We start from the raw sequence: 17,969 nt of genomic DNA, 5'->3' as shown, positions 1-17,969 counted from the left end.
GTTGAGTTCTCTCATTATTATTGTGTTCTATTGATATCTTCTTCCAGATATGGGAACAGTTGGATTAAATGTTTTGTTGGTTCCACATTGGGTGTGTATATGTTTAGGAGTGTGATTTTTTCCTGTTGTACATATCCTTTGATTAGTACGAAATGTCCATCTTTCTCCCTTGTAACTTTTCTGAGTCTAAAGTTTGTACCATTTGATATTAATTTGGCCACTCCAGCTTTAAGGGAATTTTTTGCTTGGATAATTTTCCTACAACCTCTGGTTTTGAGTCCATTATTTGTTATGATTATTCCTATGTGTTTCTTGTAGGTAGCAGAATGTTTGATTCAGCCTATTTTTTTAATTGCAATAGGTTGACTTTATTTTTAAAAATCTTAGATTTTATTTTATGGAAACCATTGTGATCTACAAGGTCTTTCATAGTTGAATTTCAGATATACAGTGAGTTAGGGCCATTCTCACCACCAGTGTCAACCTCCTTAGAGATCCTAGAGAGCATCCAATATCACCATCTTTAACTCCAAGGCCTGCCAGTATAACAGGCCCATATAAATTTATATTGTTAAAGTTTAGGTCTCTTGATTATATTGTAGTTTACTTTGGCTTAGTTATTTAGTTCTGTCCTTATTTTTTTCTCCACCAATGCATCTGAGACCACTTGGCCCCTGGCATCCAGTTTTCCTTTTTCCCTTCTTAATTTTTTAGAAAAATTCAGAAGTATGAGCTAAAACAATGTAATCCTTGTCCCAAGGTTCTATGAAAAAAGGTAGGATCCCCTATTTAAAAGGTTTTAAAAAAGAAAACCAACAAAAGGGGTATGTGGCAGGTTTATTATTTATTTTTGCGTAGGTGCAGCAAAAGTTGGAGAAAATAGAAAGGAAAAACGTTTGGCCTAAGAATAGGGTATCCATACCCATGAAGCATCTTGCCATAAGGCCAACTACAGTCTCTTGTCTTTCTTCAGTGTCTTACTAAAACTACTTCTCAGTCATGATTGTTACAGTCAAGTTAGAGATCTTGGTTTTCCCATAGATCGTATGTTGAAGTCAGGGTGTCATGAAGCATTTTCTGGTTTCAACTCATTGTTAGGTGGTGATGCAGTGAACTCTGCCCTGAAAGCAGGTCCTCAGGGTGTTATATGAACCCATTTTGGAGCAAGTCAGTGCCAAGGCAGCATTAGAGCCTTACACAGCAGAAGTTGGATTCCTTGTGCTTGTGCAGAAAACTATACCAGTTCCAAAGATGGGACCTAAGGTTCAGGGGTGAATGGCCAATGTCAAGTCTAAATCAAATCTCTTTGAGAAATATTCGGGGTGAAAGGCCCCATTGTAATATAAGATTTATGAGTTCCTATCTGTATTAGGTAATAACTTCTTTCTATACATAGGATTTTCCCATTTTACTGAGCCTATGCAAAAACGAATAATGCCACAGGATACTATTGGTGCAGATGGGGTAAAAATAGCAAGCTAAAAAAGCCTTATAACCTGGTTCTAACATGAATTCAGAACCCAAGAGAAACTTATCTACTAGAATTTCCTGTTAAATAAATCCAAAAAAGGGTTGGGGAGAATTACATCTACATAAGGAAATACACAATAGGAATTGTTACCTATTAAGAAAATACATCTAAAGAAATATACATATCCCCTTTGAGTCTTTTAAAATAGTCTGGGATAAAATCTAGAGCACATTTTCAGCATGCAACATGGTCTTGCGGAGTCTAAAAAAATGGCTCTAAGCAGTCATGGATCAGGATATGTCCACGAGCTGGGGGTTTCTCAAAATCTGAATAGTGAGTGAAGAAAGGTGGAAGGAAAGGAGCCACCAAGAGCAAATTAGCAGCAGTGATTGTTAGAAGCAGCTTCTAGGGTGAAGCAAGCAATTTGGGAATCTGTCTTTTTGCCTTGGGAGCTGATTGGCAGCTGGTTGGGGTTGGGGGGAACGTTCCAGTTCCTGAGAAGTTAATAACTGAGGGTAAAAAGGGTTAAATAGGGAAAAATAACAAATCAGGGGCAAGAGAGTAAAAAATAGAAAAGCAGGGCTTGAGAGATAGCATGGGGGTATGGTGTTTGCATCACATGCAGAAGGACCGTGGTTCGAATTTTGGCATCCCAGATAGTCCTCTGAGCCTACCAGGAGCTATTTCTGAGCATAGAGCCAGGAGTAACCCTTGAGCACGGCTGGGTGTGACCCAAAAACCAAAAAAAAAAAGGGGGGGGGGGAAAAGAAACAGAGGGGCCAGAGAGATAGCATGGAGGTAAAGGCGTTTGCCTTGCATGCAGAGGATGGTGGTTCAAATCCCGCCATACCATATGGTCCCCTGTACCTGCCAGGGGCGATTTCTGAGCCTAGAGCCAGGTATAATCCCTGAGCACTGCCAGGTATGACCCAAAAAAAAAAAAAAAGAGAGAGAGAGAGAGAGAGAGAGAGAGGGAGGGATGGAGGGAGGGAAATAAAATAGAAAAGGAGGGGTCAGAGAGATAGCATGGAGGTAAAGCTTTTGCCTTGCATGCAGAAGGATGGTGGTTTGAATCCCGGCATCCCATATGGTCCCCTGAGCCTGCCAGGAGTGATTTCTGAGCATAGAGCCAGGAGTAACCCCTGAGCACTGCCAGGTGTGACCCAAAAAAACAAAAACAACAACAAAAAAAAAAAATAAAGAAAATAGAAAAGGATTTATAAAATGGTAAGCAAGTGGTGGGGGAGAGGAAAGGTTATATATAACAGAGCAGAACTGTATACAACATAGACAGATGTTTTGTACATTACAGACACTAGACTGACATAGAGGTGGCCAACACATAAACTCACACACATATAGACATATATGAGGATTGATCCATAAGTTGCAATTAAAATACTGATCCGGGTGGAATGGGTCAGAATGCTTAAAAAATATAAAGCCGACAAGTTAAATGAAAAGGTTTTCCGTTTCTAGGCAAATCATTATTAGTGAGGGTGAACTCTACTGAAGAAAAGCTTCCTGGTTTAGATTGTGCATAGAGAATTTCATGACAATCATTATTTGAAGTCTAGAATACTAAGAAATATGGTAATGAGCACTGTAAATGGAGTTTACACCATGAAGTATCATCTAACAGGTTTTGAGCATTCAGGTTGAAATCATGATCATTATGATTTAATAGTAAACTAGGTTGAATCAAAAATAAATTATAATAACATTCTCAGTGAATGAACATTGTAGCAGGAGTCACCTTAGATTGACTTTCACTGTGTGAATAAAGTCACATTAAACTAAATGAATATAGTTCAGCAGAGTACCCGGTACAAATTTGGATTGTAGTGATTGAGATGAACATATCTACCTGATCAGAGGTCAAGGGGATGACAGTTGGTACACAGTTTGAGTAGCCCAGGAAAATTTCATTGTGTTACAGAAAAATAGAATATTGATCTTGATGCCAGCCACAGGTCTAATCCAATCCACACTGAGCAGGTGCTTTTGAACTTTTCAAATTGTTTCAAAATACTCTTCATTTCTAAAACCCTGAGTATTTCAAGTATGTTTATTTACTTTTTTGAATAATTTTATTGTGACTAAAGTGAATTAGAAATCTTTCACAGTAACAGTAATATTTAAGGTACATGATGACAATAAATCAGGGCTATTCCCACCACCAGTGTTGTCCTCCCTCCACCCCTATTCCTAGCATGCATATCATATCTCCCTCTATTACCCCACAGCCCCCTGCCTGTCCCTTAGTGTTAACTGTTCCTCTCTGTGTATAGCTTGTTGTAGATTGGGTATCGTTTCTGTTGACATTGACTTTGGGTTTGGTGTTTGAGTGTGATTATTTTTTATTTCCACTCAGTGCTCATACAACTGTTTGGTTTTGGTCTTGGTACCCTCCATTTCCTGCCCCCCTCAATTCATGAGGCAGAACAAGATGATTCATGTTATGTGGTTCTGTTGGAAAACAAAAAAACAAAAAACAAAAACCTGAAGGATTCCTTATGAAGTTTATAAATATCAATTTAAAATAAGGGGAAAAGGAAAAACAAAGACAAAACAAAAAACTAAATCAGCATGTGCCCAAAAAAAGAAAAAGGCACCCCATACTAAAAACAACCACCATCATCTATATAATAACCACGAGAACAATAAATTAAAAAAATTGAAATAAAAAATAAAGAAATAGAAAGAAGAAGAAAAAGAAAGAAATGGTGTGGCAAGGCTTTGTGGTTGGTTGGTTGGTTTGTTTTTGCATAGGTACAGTAAGTGTAGGGGAAATTAGGGAATTCCCTTGGCCTAAGAGATACGGGTTTCTCCACCCTTGAAGCATACCGCCATGGGAAATACTACAGGCTCCATACATGCTCATTTCACACCCCAAGGTCTTTCAATAGTGGTAGGAAACTTTCCGCTCAGTTGTGGATAGCATCAAGCTAGAGATCTTGGTATTTGTGTAGATCATAGCATGAAGGCTAGGATAGTCTTTGTTTAAGGTCTAGAAGTTCTGTTCCATCACTGTTGTAATTAGTCTTTGTAATTAGTGGTCTTAATTTTTGCTCAAATCCTACGACAAAACCTAGGATAGAGTCTTTTAGTACAGTTCCAGAAGTTCTGCTCAGTTGCAGTTGTCAAAGTCCGACCTCTGGAATTAGAGATCTTGGAATTTTTATGAATCCTAGACCAAGGCCTAGGCTAGGATCTTATTGGTCCCACAGTAGGTTCTGCCCAGTCTTGTTCGTCAGTGTCAGTCTTCTGTAGTTAGCGATCTTGGTTTTTGCACAGAGGAAAGGATGAGATGTCTTCTATTTCATCAGACCATTAGGTGATAAAATAGGGCAACCCTGTCTTAGATCAAGTTGTTTCTGTTTCCTCGTGTCAGAATGTCATATAAAAACTGGTGCAAGTTGGTGCCAGAGCGGTATTAAGAATTTCTCAGGTTTGATGCTAATTGGCATTCTATCCTCAAAGACATTTTTGTTATATAGGTCTTGAAGTGTTCTGCCTATGTTTACCTCAATAAATTATAGATTCGGGTCTGATTTCAAGGTCCAATCTATTTTGAGTTGACTTTTGTGTAAGGTGTGAGGTATGGATCAATCTTTAATTTCTTACAGGTAGTTCTCCATTTGTTCCAAAACCATTTGTTGAAGAGACTGTTTTTGTTCCATTTCAAGTTCTTGGCTCTTTTGTCAAATATTAGTGGCCATATGTATATTGGGAGGTATATCTCTGGATATTCTATTCTAACCCACTGGTCTGAAACTCTTTTTTGTTCCAGTACCAGGCTGTTTTTTATAACTATGGCTTTATAGCAGGGGTCTCAAACTCACGGCCTGTGGGCCGTTTGCGGCCTTCCATACAACATTTTGTGGCCTGCGGCCGGCCTTCAAATATCGCAGTATTTGCTATTATTCGCTTACCGAATAATCGCAATAAAAATCGTATTAGTAAGAAAAAAATCGCGGGGCTGGCGAGGTGGCGCTAAAGGCAAGATGTCTGCCTTGCAAGCTCTAGCCAAGGAAGGACTTGCGGTTCTATCTCCCGGCGTCCCATATGGTTCCCCAAGCCAGGAGCAATTTCTGAGTGCTTAGCCAGGAATAACCCCTGAGCATCAAATGGGTGTGGCCCGAAAAACCAAACAAAAAAAATCACATTAAACATTCCCATACCTTGAGCAAGTTCCGTTTGGGGTATGCAAATATTTAATGCAATATTTTTTCTTAGTAATGAGATATTTTTGCGAATACTTTGCGCCTAGCACAGACGTCATTTCTGCTGCTCCTGCCTGCTGTCCCTTGCATTATCGGAGGCCTAAGGGAGAGGAGGGAGAGAAGTTTATTACAAAATTAGATTTTGTCATACCTTCATCATGACTTCATCAAAGTCTGCAGTGAAGAGAAAGATTGATGACAAGCACAGACAAATTCAGGAAAAGTGGGAGATGCAGTATTTCTTTGTTGAGCATCCCCACATGTCTTACTTGCTCAGAGAAAGTTGCAGTGCACAAGGAATACAACTTGAAATGCCATTATTCAACTAAACATGCTGAGGAATGTGCAAAATATCAGTAAATGAGAGAGCCAAGTGGATTGCCAGTCTTAAAGCATGTCTTATGAGGCAACAAAGTTCAAGAAAGCAACCAAAGAGAATGTTGCATCATTCAAAGCTAGTTACATGGTTAGTGAGATGATTGCTAAGGCAGGGAAACCATTCACAGAAGGAGAGTTTGCAAGTATTATCTGTCTGGAAAAGAAAGGTCAGTTTAGCAAAATCAGACTTTCTGTCAACATTGTGGAAGAGCACATTTCTGACATGTCAAGTGACATCATCAACTGTGTGAGAAAGCCAAATGTTTTGATGCATACTCAGTTGCTCTTGACGAGGGCACAGATATAACAGACACTGTGCAGCTCACAATTTATGTCCGTGGTGTTGATTGCAATTTTGAATTGAAAGAGGAGCTGTTCACAATAATTCCAATGCATGGCTAGACCACCGCTAATGAGATATTTCGGCATCTGTGTGATGCCATTGAGAATGCAGGTTTGCCAGGGAAGAGGTTTGTTGGAATAATAACCGATGGAGCAACATCGATGACAGGGAGGAAAAATGGACTGGTGGCACTTGTTCAAAAAAAAAAAAAACTTGAAGAGGGAGGGTGTAGAGAAGGGCATTCCTCTTCATTGCATTATCCATCAGCAGGCCCTTTGCAGTAAATGCCTGCTGTTTGACAATGTGATGTCTGTTGTTGTGAAATGCATCAACCAAATCAGATCCAGGGCTTAGAGCACAGGAGGTTCCGTGCTTTTTTTTTTTTTTTTTTTTTTAGAGGAAATGGAGTCAGAATATGGAGATGTGCTCTATTTCACCATGGTACATTGGCTCAGCAGGGGAAATGTCCTGAAAAGATTTTTTGAGTTGAGAGAAGAAGTGAAAGCCTTCATGGAGAGGAATGGGAATGCTGTTTCTGAGTTGAGTGATCACAAATGGCTCATGGATTTAGCTTTTCTTGTTGACATCACACACAAGCTGAATGTACTAAACATGATGTTACAAGGCCCGGGGCAGCTGCCTATGACAACATGAGAGCTTTCTCCACAAAACTTGTGTTATGGAAATCCCAGCTCTCTCAGACAAACCTTTGCCATTTCCCAGCATGCAAGGAACTTGTGGATGTAGGCATACCATTCAGTGGTGAGAAATATGTTGATGCTATTTTTAAGCTAGAGAAGGAATTTGATCACAGATTTGCAGACTTCAAAAAGCACAAAGCCACTTTCCAAATTTTTGTGGACCCCTTTTCCTTTGATGTGCAATATGCCCCTCCTGTGCTTCAAATGGAGCTCATTGACCTGCAGTGCAACTCTGATCTCAAAGCCAAGTTCAGGGAGATTAATGGAAAAGCAGACATGCATGGGCAATTTTGGAGAGAATTGCCCCCCAGCTTCCCTGAGCTTTCCTGAATGTTCAAGCGCACCCATGTGCCTTTTTGGGAGCACATATTTGTGTGAAAAGTTATTCTCCACATTGAACCTCAGTAAGTCAAAATACAGGTCTAGACTTAATGATGATCATCTTTAAGCCAAGTTGAGGGTCTCAACTGCTTCCTCTCTAAAGCCAAATGTTCAGAATTGTGAGAAGAAGCGCTGTCAAGTCTCTGGAGCAAGGAATAGGCAAAAGATGCCATGTTCAGAAGAACTGTTCATGATCTTCACTCAGTGTTCTATTCATGTTCAGAAGAAATAATTAAAACTTAATAATGACGTTTGAGGACTTTTTTTTTTGTGTGTGAAATCCCTTATGTGGCCCTGCCTCACCCCAACTTTGCCTCCTGCGGCCCCCAGGTAAATTGAGTTTGAGACCCCTCCTTTATAGCAAAGCTTCTGGATGGGAAATGAGATGTCACCCAGCTTCTTGTTTTTTAATATATATTTGGCTAAGCTGGGTCTTTTATGGTTCTATATGAATTTTATAATTGATTGTTCTAAGTCCTTAAAATATAATGTGTGAATTTGGATTGGGATTGCATTGAATCTACATAGAAGTTTAGGTAACATTCATTTTTGACGATGTTGATTCTACCTATCTACGAACATGGGATGTTCTTTTATTTCTTCAATTTCTCCCTGAAGTGTTTTGTAGTTTTCATGGTATAGGTCCTTCACTTCTCTTGTAAGGTTGATTCCTAGGTACATGATATTTTTGGATACTATTTTAAATGGGATTGTCTTCTTACTCTCTTTCTTCTCTACCTCATTGTTTGTTTGTTTGGCTTGTTGGTTTTTGGTATTTGGGTCACATTCAGCAGCGCTCAGGTTACTCCTAGCTCTACGCTCAGAAATCGCTCCTGGCAGGCTCGGGACCATATGGGATGCCGGGATTAGAACCACAGTCCTTCTGCATGCAAGACAAATACCTTACTTCCATGCTATCTCTCTGGCCCCTCTTGTCTGTTTCCTATTGTTAGGACTTCTAAAACTATGTTGAATAAGAGTGGACAGCCTTGCCTACTTTCTGACCTTTCTGCTTTAATTTTCACCATTGAGGATAATGTTGGCTGTGGGCTTTTTATAGATAGCTGTAATTATTTTGAGGAAGATTCTTTCCAGTCCTGATCTATTTGTCAGGATTAAGTTCTCACTTTTTATTGTCTTCTGCTCTTTGTTGTTTCACTGACTAGTGATCACAAGCTTTGTTTTGGTGCTTTCACATTTCTGCTATGATTTTATTCAGAATTTGAACATCAGATTGTGATGTTCATACACTCACCTTTGGTGCTTGTTGGGGGTTTCATACTCCTTTATTTCAGCTCGTATACCGTATTTTCTGGCGTATAAGACAACTTTTGAAATGAAAAAAAGTCAACCGAAAATCAGGGATCGTCTTATATGCTAAGTATATCCCAAAAGACATTTCTACATGCCACTAAAAGAAAATTGTCTGGATATTGCCACGAAACGAATTTTCCAATTTGATCCTGCACCAAATACTGCAAGGCTGCTCAGACAACCTCTCTAACTCAGCCAACCCAAGCAGGCTTTTTATGCATGCAAATTATACAATGTTTTGTACCCGAATCTACACTGTAAAAAGCATGCTCAGATTGGCCAGAGTCAGAGAGGAAGTCTACAATTAGAGGGTCATCTTATACGCCAGAAATACAGTATCTAATTTTTAATTGGCAGTGCTTGCAGTGGGTCCCACCCCTTAGGTTTCAGTGTTTACTCACATCTGGCTATAGTATGAATATAGAAATTACGTATGGTGCCAGAAATCTAGATACCACAGCTTCCAGGTGCAAACAGTAAAAGTAGTGGTACGGTCATCAGTCATTACCCGCAGTAATAATGAGCCATTATAATAATAATAAAGGCCTCTAGACTTATCATAAAGGTTCCATGAATATTACCTCTTGATAACTGGCTCCTTAACCAATTGTGTTGCTTTCAATAATATTGATAAAAGTCACCAATAACCTTTCTCTGTATTTTCATATTCAAATCCTGTTGGAATATGCCATCTTTTGTGATGTGTTTCTTTTACTAAGCATGTTTTAAAGTTCTATGTTTTAGCGTGTATCTATTCTTTTTATCTAAACAATCTTGTGTGAATATAGCACATTATTTTATCATTGGTAAGTTTTTCAGCATTCTTGTCATTCCCACATTTTGGACTACCTATAATTATTATTGGGTCCAGATGTGGAAGGGGTATATCTGCCTGTGTGCAGCCTTTGGTTTGATGATCTGCACCACACATACAAGTAATAACAACAGTACATTTTAATAAATAATGATTAGGCCTTTCAAATCATATTTTATTCATCATCTCATTATTTGAGAATAATCAGTTATTGTTTAGAATGTGATGTAAACTTGAAACTTCAGTTCTAAGGAATATAGATTGGATAGCTATCTGATCACTGCTTCACTTTATTATAAATTTAACCTACCACATTGAAATTTTTTTATTAACTAGATATTTAGTGCTTGAAAAACTGAAGAAAGAAGAAGCTGATCGAATTCATATATTCAGTTCTTTTTTCTATAAACGCCTTAATCAAAGAGAAAGGAGAAATCTTCATGAAACAAGTAATCTATCGTAAGTTAATCCCTTGGAAAATCTTGATGGATGTAATAAATCTCTGAGTAGTAAAAATAATCACTTGTTTTTTAAAAAAAATTTTTTTATAAATTTAATTCTTAATAAAAATGCTTATAATTCGGGGCCTGAGTGATAGCTCAGTGGTAGGGTGTTTGCCTTGCACGCGGCTAACCCAGTACAGACCTGAGTTTGATCCCCAGAGTCCCATAAGGTTCCCCCAAACCAAGAGCGATTTCTTTTTTTTGTTTTTGTTTTTTTATTTTATTTATTTATTTATTTATTTATTTATTTTTGGTTTTTGGGCCACACCCTGTGAGGCTCAGGGGTTACTCCTGGCTATGCGCTCAGAAGTTGCTCCTGGCTTCTTGGGGGACCATATGGGACGCCGGGGGATCGAACCGTGGTCCGTCCTAGGTTAGCGCAGGCAAGGCAGGCACCTTACCTCCAGCGCCACCGCCCGGCCCATTGTTTTTGTTTTTTGTTTTTGGTTCACACCCGGCTGCGCTCAGGGGTTACTCCTGGCTCTATGCTCAGAAATCACTCCTGGCAGGCTCAGGGGACCTTATGGGACTGAAGAAGTTTGTACAGCAGGTTAAATGCTTGCCTTGTAAGCAGTTGACTTGCCTTTGATCCCAGAACCTAATTTGGTAACCTTGACTCCTTTCAAGGGTGACCCATAGGGCAAAGGCATATAAGTAAGACTTGATCAATGCCAGGTTTGGTCCCAAAACAAGGAGAAAATTTGAATCTTTACTTTTGAGTACATACTTTGTGTAGTTCTTTAGACAAGTTAAGGAAATGCTGTTATGTGTTTTAGACCTGAATTACTTTCCTCTTTCTGTAGAAAACTACTTGGCCCTAGTGATTGGTTTTGACCAGTAGACAGTTTATCCTGCTATTTTGCTTAAAAATGGTGCACACTGATCTCAGGTATTATAGTTAATGATCTGTTTTCATTCTGGTTGCTAGAACCATTTCTACAGTACTAAAAACAGAGATCTATTTCACTCTATTTGTGAACAATAAAATTCAATATCTCAGCCTTCCATATTTAGTACTGACCATTTTCATACCTTTCTAGCTCTACTGTTGATGTTCTTTTCCAAACAACCCAGTTCTCTTTTATGTTTGTTTGTTTTGTTTGGGGAATCACACACCCAGTGGTGCTCAGGAGTTAATTCTGTCCCTATTCTCAGTACTTATTTCTGATAGGCTCTAGAGACCATAGAGGATGCTGAGAATCATACCTGGTTTGATGTATGCTAGGCAAATGCTCTACCCCATTATGCTATTGCTCAAACAACTCACTTGTCTTATTCAGTTTGATCTTATTTAGTTTAATCTCTTATTCTGTTTGATCTTTTTTTTGTTTGTTTGGCGGGCTCAGGACTATATGGGATGCTGGAGATCAAACCCTGTTCTACTGCGTGCAAGGCAAGCACTACACTTGCTGTGCTGTAGCTTCGGCCCAACTTTTGATCTTTTATTATATTCATCTTCAGGCTCACCAGTAAAATTCCTGTTTTTCATGTTTGAGACTCTTAGAGGGGAACAGAATAAAATACATTAATCTTAATTTGTATATTGCAATATGTAAAGTGAATTGCAGTAAACACTAAAGGCACTTTATGGTTTGTTGTTTGTATTATAGGATACAGCAAAAGCGACATAGGAGAGTAAAAACATGGACACGACATGTAGATATTTTTGAGAAGGATTTTATTTTTGTACCCCTTAATGAAGCGTAAGTAAAAATTTCTTTTATATTAATATCAAGACAGTATTTAGAAAGTATGTTTATTCATATGTTTAAAACTATTTTCTGAAATATTTCAAATTCATTTATAACTACTATTTTATAAAAATGGCAATTTTTATTGAAACATATAAACATACTAAATTTTATGAACTCTGAGAAGCTCTGTTTTATTGGTGAATGTGAAATAATGTGGGATTTATTATTTGTTTATTGTGATTTGGGGGGGCTATACCCAGTGATGCCTAGGGGTTACTCCTGACTTTGTGTTCAGAAATTGCTCCTGGCTTGGGGACCCTATGCCTGGGATCAATCTGAGGTCCATCCTAGGTCAGCATGCAAGGCAAATGCCCTACCACTGTGCTATTGTTTCGGCCTCAAAATATGTTAAATTTTTAAAGCAATGTTTATTGTATGCAAACATGCTATAGGAAAGTATACTTTAATGGAAAGAAGATTGGATCACATAGAATCTTTATTTTAAAATATTCTATAGGAAATATTTATTTTAAAACATCCTATAGGAAAGAATATACACTAATGGAAAGATAATTGGGTAACATAGAAGATTCCTTATTTTATTTAGGCAAACACCCTACTGCTGCGCTATCACTCCAACCCCAGAAGATTCCTTATTTTAAAACATTTTGGCTCTTAATTAGAAGAAAGATTACCTGAATTTTTGGACACCTTTATTATTTTTTATATGTTTAGTTTTAAATATTATCTTTATTTAAGTGCCATAATCACAAACATGATTGCATTTTGGTTTCAGTTTAAAAAGAACACACTCTTCCCTTCACCAATGCAACATTCCCACCACCAATACCCCCCATTTTCTTCCTCCCCCACCCCTGCCTGTATTCTACTTTCCCTACTCATTAACATGGTCATGTTAGTTGTTAGTGTAGTTATTTTTCTAACTGCAAAGAGGACAAGGTAAAGTTACAGTGAAAGAACAATCGCCCATAAACAGAGTTCTCAGAAGAAATCCCCTTGCTGATGCCTAAATATTGAACCTACAGTCAAAAAAAATTAAGAAAAATAAGGCAGAACCCATGTACGATTACTTTGTCCACAAGTCCCCAGATTGTAGTACATTATAACATTTCTTAGCAGTATACAAAGCAACCTAAAGCCATGAGATTTATGTAAATCCTTAACTTTGAAGGCATTGTATTTTTATATATTCATGCACATACATATTAGTTTAAGTTAACATCAAAAGTTTAAGAGGTTTTTTTTTTAAGGGTTAGTCAAAAGAGCACAGTAAAAACGGTGTTAGAGTGGCAAATATTGTTTGCATAGGCCCTCCAAAATATGGGGTCATAGAAAGGAATAGTTTTGGTCTAAATACAAGGAGACCACTATCCCTGAAGTTTCCTGGCATAAGACCAACTCTAGGCTCCAGGCAAACTAGTTTATTCAATCCAAGTCATTGTCTGTAGTGCCAATACAGTTTTATTTTTCACACAGTCCTATTGTTGGCATCAGGTTTCTGTATTAAAGATCCTGGAATCTGCACATCCTACATTGAAGTCAGGCTGGTGTGGAGTGTCCTCTAGTTTCACCTCACAATTAAGGGGCAATACAGCAAGCCCTGTCCAGTAAGCAGGTCATTGTTCTTGTTAAGTCTTCTCAGTGTTAAGGGAAGTCTCTTTTGAGTAGATGGATGTCAGAGCAGCTGTAGGGTCTTCCCTGGTAGAGGATTGCCTCCAGGTGATGTTATAGACAACCTTGGATGTTTTGTAGATGTCTTCTCTAGATCAGTGGTGAATGGAGAATGCCCATTATTCTGAGACCTGTGCCAGGTCTTTATGTTAAATGGACACTCTTAATAAATTTGTTCACATTCTCAAAAAGCATTTCAGTTGATAATATATTGCCAAATATAATAAAATTTTTAATAGTGTTTTCAGTAGTGTTTTTGTTTTTGTTTTCTATAGTGCACACTGGTTTTTGGCTGTTGTTTGTTTTCCTGGTTTGGAAAAACCAAAGTATGAACCTAATCCTCATTACCATGAAAATGCAGTCTTGCAAAAGTGTTCAACTGTAGAGGACGGTTGTATTTCTTCTTCAGCCAGTGAAATGGACAGTTGTTCACAAAACTCTCCTACTAAACCTGTAATTAAGAAGATGCAAAACAGAAAACATTGCATAGCTGTAATTAATTCAAATGCTGAACAAGAAGAAAGTTACACTCCTTATCAAAGAAGCATATGCAGTGTGAAATGCAGTCTGAAAAAAATAAATCATACTGCAAATGAAAATGAGGAAATGAATAAAGGAGAATCTACATGCCAGAAATTTGTTGATGGGACTAAAAATGAGAATGGCCTACAGAATGAATATTTAAGTTCTATGCACCATACAGGTACGTTTTTAAATGTTTGGAAAGAATTCATAAAATTGGGTGTTCATAATAAAGTAAGATTAAGATTTCAAGGTATTTTCTTTACAGCCACTTAATAGAATGATATCTTAGTGTTCACTTGTTTTAGAAGGATTGAGCATTGATCAGTACATATGTTAGTACTACAACAGTCATTCCCTGTATCCTCTGTGTAATGAATTTTCTTCTCACACCTCTGCAGAGAAGGCATATTTTAAAACTATAGTACACAATCTACATTTTCTGTTTATAAGAACTTGGATTTGTATTTATATTACAGGAAATTGGCTATATTTAGCTTAGCAGTAGTTACAGTCTTAGTCTTAAGGTGAATTAGTTCAATTTTCTCAATTTACAGAAGGTCTAATAAAGATCAAGTGGCCAGAGGCAGAAATTAAAGCTTTCTCCTCCAAAATAGTTGTTCACATTGAAATTAAAGGTCAGTTTCTTACTCTTCATTCTTCATTATTCCCAAAGAGAAGTGGTTGTGTATACTCCATGGAGTCCATTCTGCATTTCTAGCTTTCAACTCAAATATATCAATTTTTTCCAACCCAAAATAAAATATTTCATAAAACCTATTATTTATTTATAGTATATACATTGCAAATGTATATAAAAATAAACTATAAACAAACCTAGTGCAATTTTATTTGTAGGTAAAAGTCAGTATAAAGCATATATGAAATTAGTGAATTCGGAAAGAACCTATCAAAACAAATGTTTAATACAGGCCGATAATTTCATAATCTTGTATTTTATTCAATTAACTGTATGAACTCATTTAAATATTTGACACACAAGGCTACATAAAGCTAAAATTAAATCTGAAGCAGTGGAAAAATTGGCAGATTTAGAATTTAATCAAAAAATATTAAAACTAAAGAAGATAATGCCTTTGTAGCGCTTCTTATAATATAATTTATCATTGGAAAATGGAATAAAAGTAGGTAACTCTCATTGCCCGTTTTTTCCCAGTTTACTTTTCTTGTTTGTTTTTAAGGGGCCACACCTGGTAGTGCTCAGTGGTTACTCCTGGCTTTGCTCTTAGAAATTACTCCTAGCAGCTTGGGGACCATATGGGATGCAATGAATCTAACCAGGTTTGCCATATGCAAGGCAAACACCCTACCTGCTGTGTGCTATAGCTCTGGCCCCCAGATTGAGTATTTTAATGCTTAAGAGGTAATGATTAGTCATGATTTCTAGATTAATTACCATTTTAGTTACTCTGCAGACTTAATTCTCATGCCTTTGTGTATTATCTCAGTTGCAGGTTTGTTTTTTTGTTTGTTTTAACAAAACCCCATCAGTAAGGTGTTGGAGTCATCAACTTATGAGGCTTCCTCTACAGTATGGCATGTGAAAAAAACTGGATATCATTAATAGGAAAATATAAATTAAGACGACAGTGACATATGATTTCCTATCAGTTGAAAGCATGTCTTGAATCAAAAACAATAGCAAATGTTATTAGCAAAGATATGGAAAAATTAGTTAAAATGTAAAATGGTAGTCGGACAATTCATTAGAAAGGTAAACATAGTTTTATATTATGATCTCACATTTCCACTCCTAGAAATATATCCAGAAGAAAAATATATGTCCACTCAAAAACTAGAGAATGAATATTTATAGACTTACTATACATAGTAATAGTAATCAAAGATGTAAAAAAACTTTAAATGATCAACTGACAAATGTACTGTACATACTGAGTAGAATGTGAATTGACACTAAAGAAATCCTAAACATACTGCAATATGGGTAATCCTTGAATAAGTGAAAGTAGTAGAAAAAGTCTATATGAATTTGATTCCATTTGATTTCAATCTCCTAAGGAGTAACATCTAGTATCTGCTTAGGATTAGTTGTGAATGGATTACAAAGAATGTGTGCCAAGGAGAGTGAAAATAATAGGATTCACAGTTTTAGTTTTGGTGCCAGGTATCAAACTCAGTAGTACTTACATAGTACATGCAAAACATGTGTTCTACCACTGAGCTACAACCCTACCCCTTTGTCACGTTTCCTATTTTAAAGTCTTTTAAGCTTCACTGAGGTAACTAATTACATAAATATGTAATAAAATAATGTATGTAATAAAATAGGTGCATAAGGTTTTATTTTGAGGCTTCAAAGTATTTCAAGTTTTTCATTGGTGATAGTAGCACACATGTAAATATGCTAAGAACCTCTATGCTTAAAATCAGTAAATTATAAAACACATGAATTATTTCCATAGAATTTTTAGGTTCCTTTTTCATTTGCTTTTATATGATTTAATGTGATTAAAATAGAAAGTGAACTGAAGTCCTTGATATAAATCATATACACAAAATAGAAAGTCCTATGTTTTTAATCAAGTAGTAGCTAAATTTGAGATGATATCCTCACAATACAAGTGGCAGTTTTGTTGCAACCCAGCATTGAGCAAATTGATTTGTTCATTTTTATAGTCACTTTACTTATGGTTAGCAGTATTTAGCAATAGTTTTTCCATTAAAAATTTCTGTGCTGGGGCCGGGCGGTGGCGCTAAAGGTAAGGTGCCTGCCTTACCTGCGCTAGCCTAGGACGGACCGCGGTTCGATCCCCCGGCATCCCATATGGTCCCCCAAGCCAGGAGCGACTTCTGAGCGCATAGCCAGGAGTAACCCCTGAGCGTCACCGGGTGTGGCCCAAAAACCAAAAAAAAAAAAAAAAAAAAAAAATTTCTGTGCTGCATTTTAGATATAATGCTAAGACCTACCAGACTCCAATATAGGATAACCTAGTTTATATATGTACAAGGAAGCCAAAAATTCATGACTCACATTGTTAACTCTATTAGTCACATCAAACTCACAGTATCCTCTACCTTTACAGTGCTGATTACATTGCTATTTTTAATACATGTATAAATCCTTTGATAATAGTGTCCCAGAATTTGAAAAATGATACATTAGTGTTAGTCTGTGATTTTTTTTTTTTTTTTTTTGTATTTGGTTTTTGGGTCATACCTGGCTGCGCTCAGTGGTTACTCCTGACTCTATGCTCAGGAATTGCTCCTGGCAGGCTCGGGGAACCATATGGGATGCCAGGATTTGAGCCACCGTCCTTCTGCATGCAAGGCAAACACCCAAACTCCATGCTATGTCTCCGGGCCCCACATCATTTTCATCATGTTTTCAAGGGAGTACATTAGAGTACTCTTGAAATGCTTTTACTCATTACAAAGAATGGTTAAGCATCCAGTTTTATATAAATGATGACATAGTAAAATTAGGATAAAAGGAGCTTATTAGTTTTTTTTCATATATCAGTAATTAATTTTTCTTTAGTCATGGAATATAATTGACAAGACTTATGAAGCATTTAGCCAATTAAACCAATTTTAACTATGTTTACTACTGATGTTAGATCATTTGCTATAGTAAATATGTTGAATTATATATTAACATAGAGATTATATTTTTAAGATCACCTGTAAGAAAACAATGTATAGTATCAATATTTTCATATGCTGCATTTCCATTGGGCACCATATGAAACATGTTTTTGGTACATGGAAAAAATATAGATCTAAACTCATTTTCACACAAAAGTATTTTTAAATATTCTCATGGTAACGAAGTTTTTGTTGTTCTATTTTACTTAAAAACTATGAAAGTCGGGCCGGGCGGTGGCGCAAGAGGTAAGGTGCCTGCCTTGCCTGCGCTAGCCTTGGACGGACCGCGGTTCGATCCCCCGG

At 37.1% G+C, this 17,969-nt stretch overlaps 1 protein-coding gene across 1 annotated transcript in view; it reads left to right on the top strand.

The window, feature by feature from the left end:
- SENP6 (SUMO specific peptidase 6) overlaps positions 1-17,969 on the top strand; it is a 114,381-nt gene that overhangs the window by 84,789 nt on the left and 11,623 nt on the right. Inside the window, exons 17-19 of the mRNA XM_049777009.1 lie at positions 9,965-10,087; positions 11,742-11,834; positions 13,793-14,220. Of these exons, the coding sequence (XP_049632966.1) occupies positions 9,965-10,087; positions 11,742-11,834; positions 13,793-14,220 (644 nt within the window). The remainder of the gene's footprint in view (positions 1-9,964; positions 10,088-11,741; positions 11,835-13,792; positions 14,221-17,969) is intronic.

The sequence above is a fragment of the Suncus etruscus genome, chromosome 7, assembly GCF_024139225.1.
Source record: "Suncus etruscus isolate mSunEtr1 chromosome 7, mSunEtr1.pri.cur, whole genome shotgun sequence".
In the NCBI taxonomy this organism is placed as follows: Eukaryota; Metazoa; Chordata; class Mammalia; order Eulipotyphla; family Soricidae; genus Suncus; species Suncus etruscus.
This window is presented reverse-complemented; position numbering and strand designations above follow the sequence as displayed.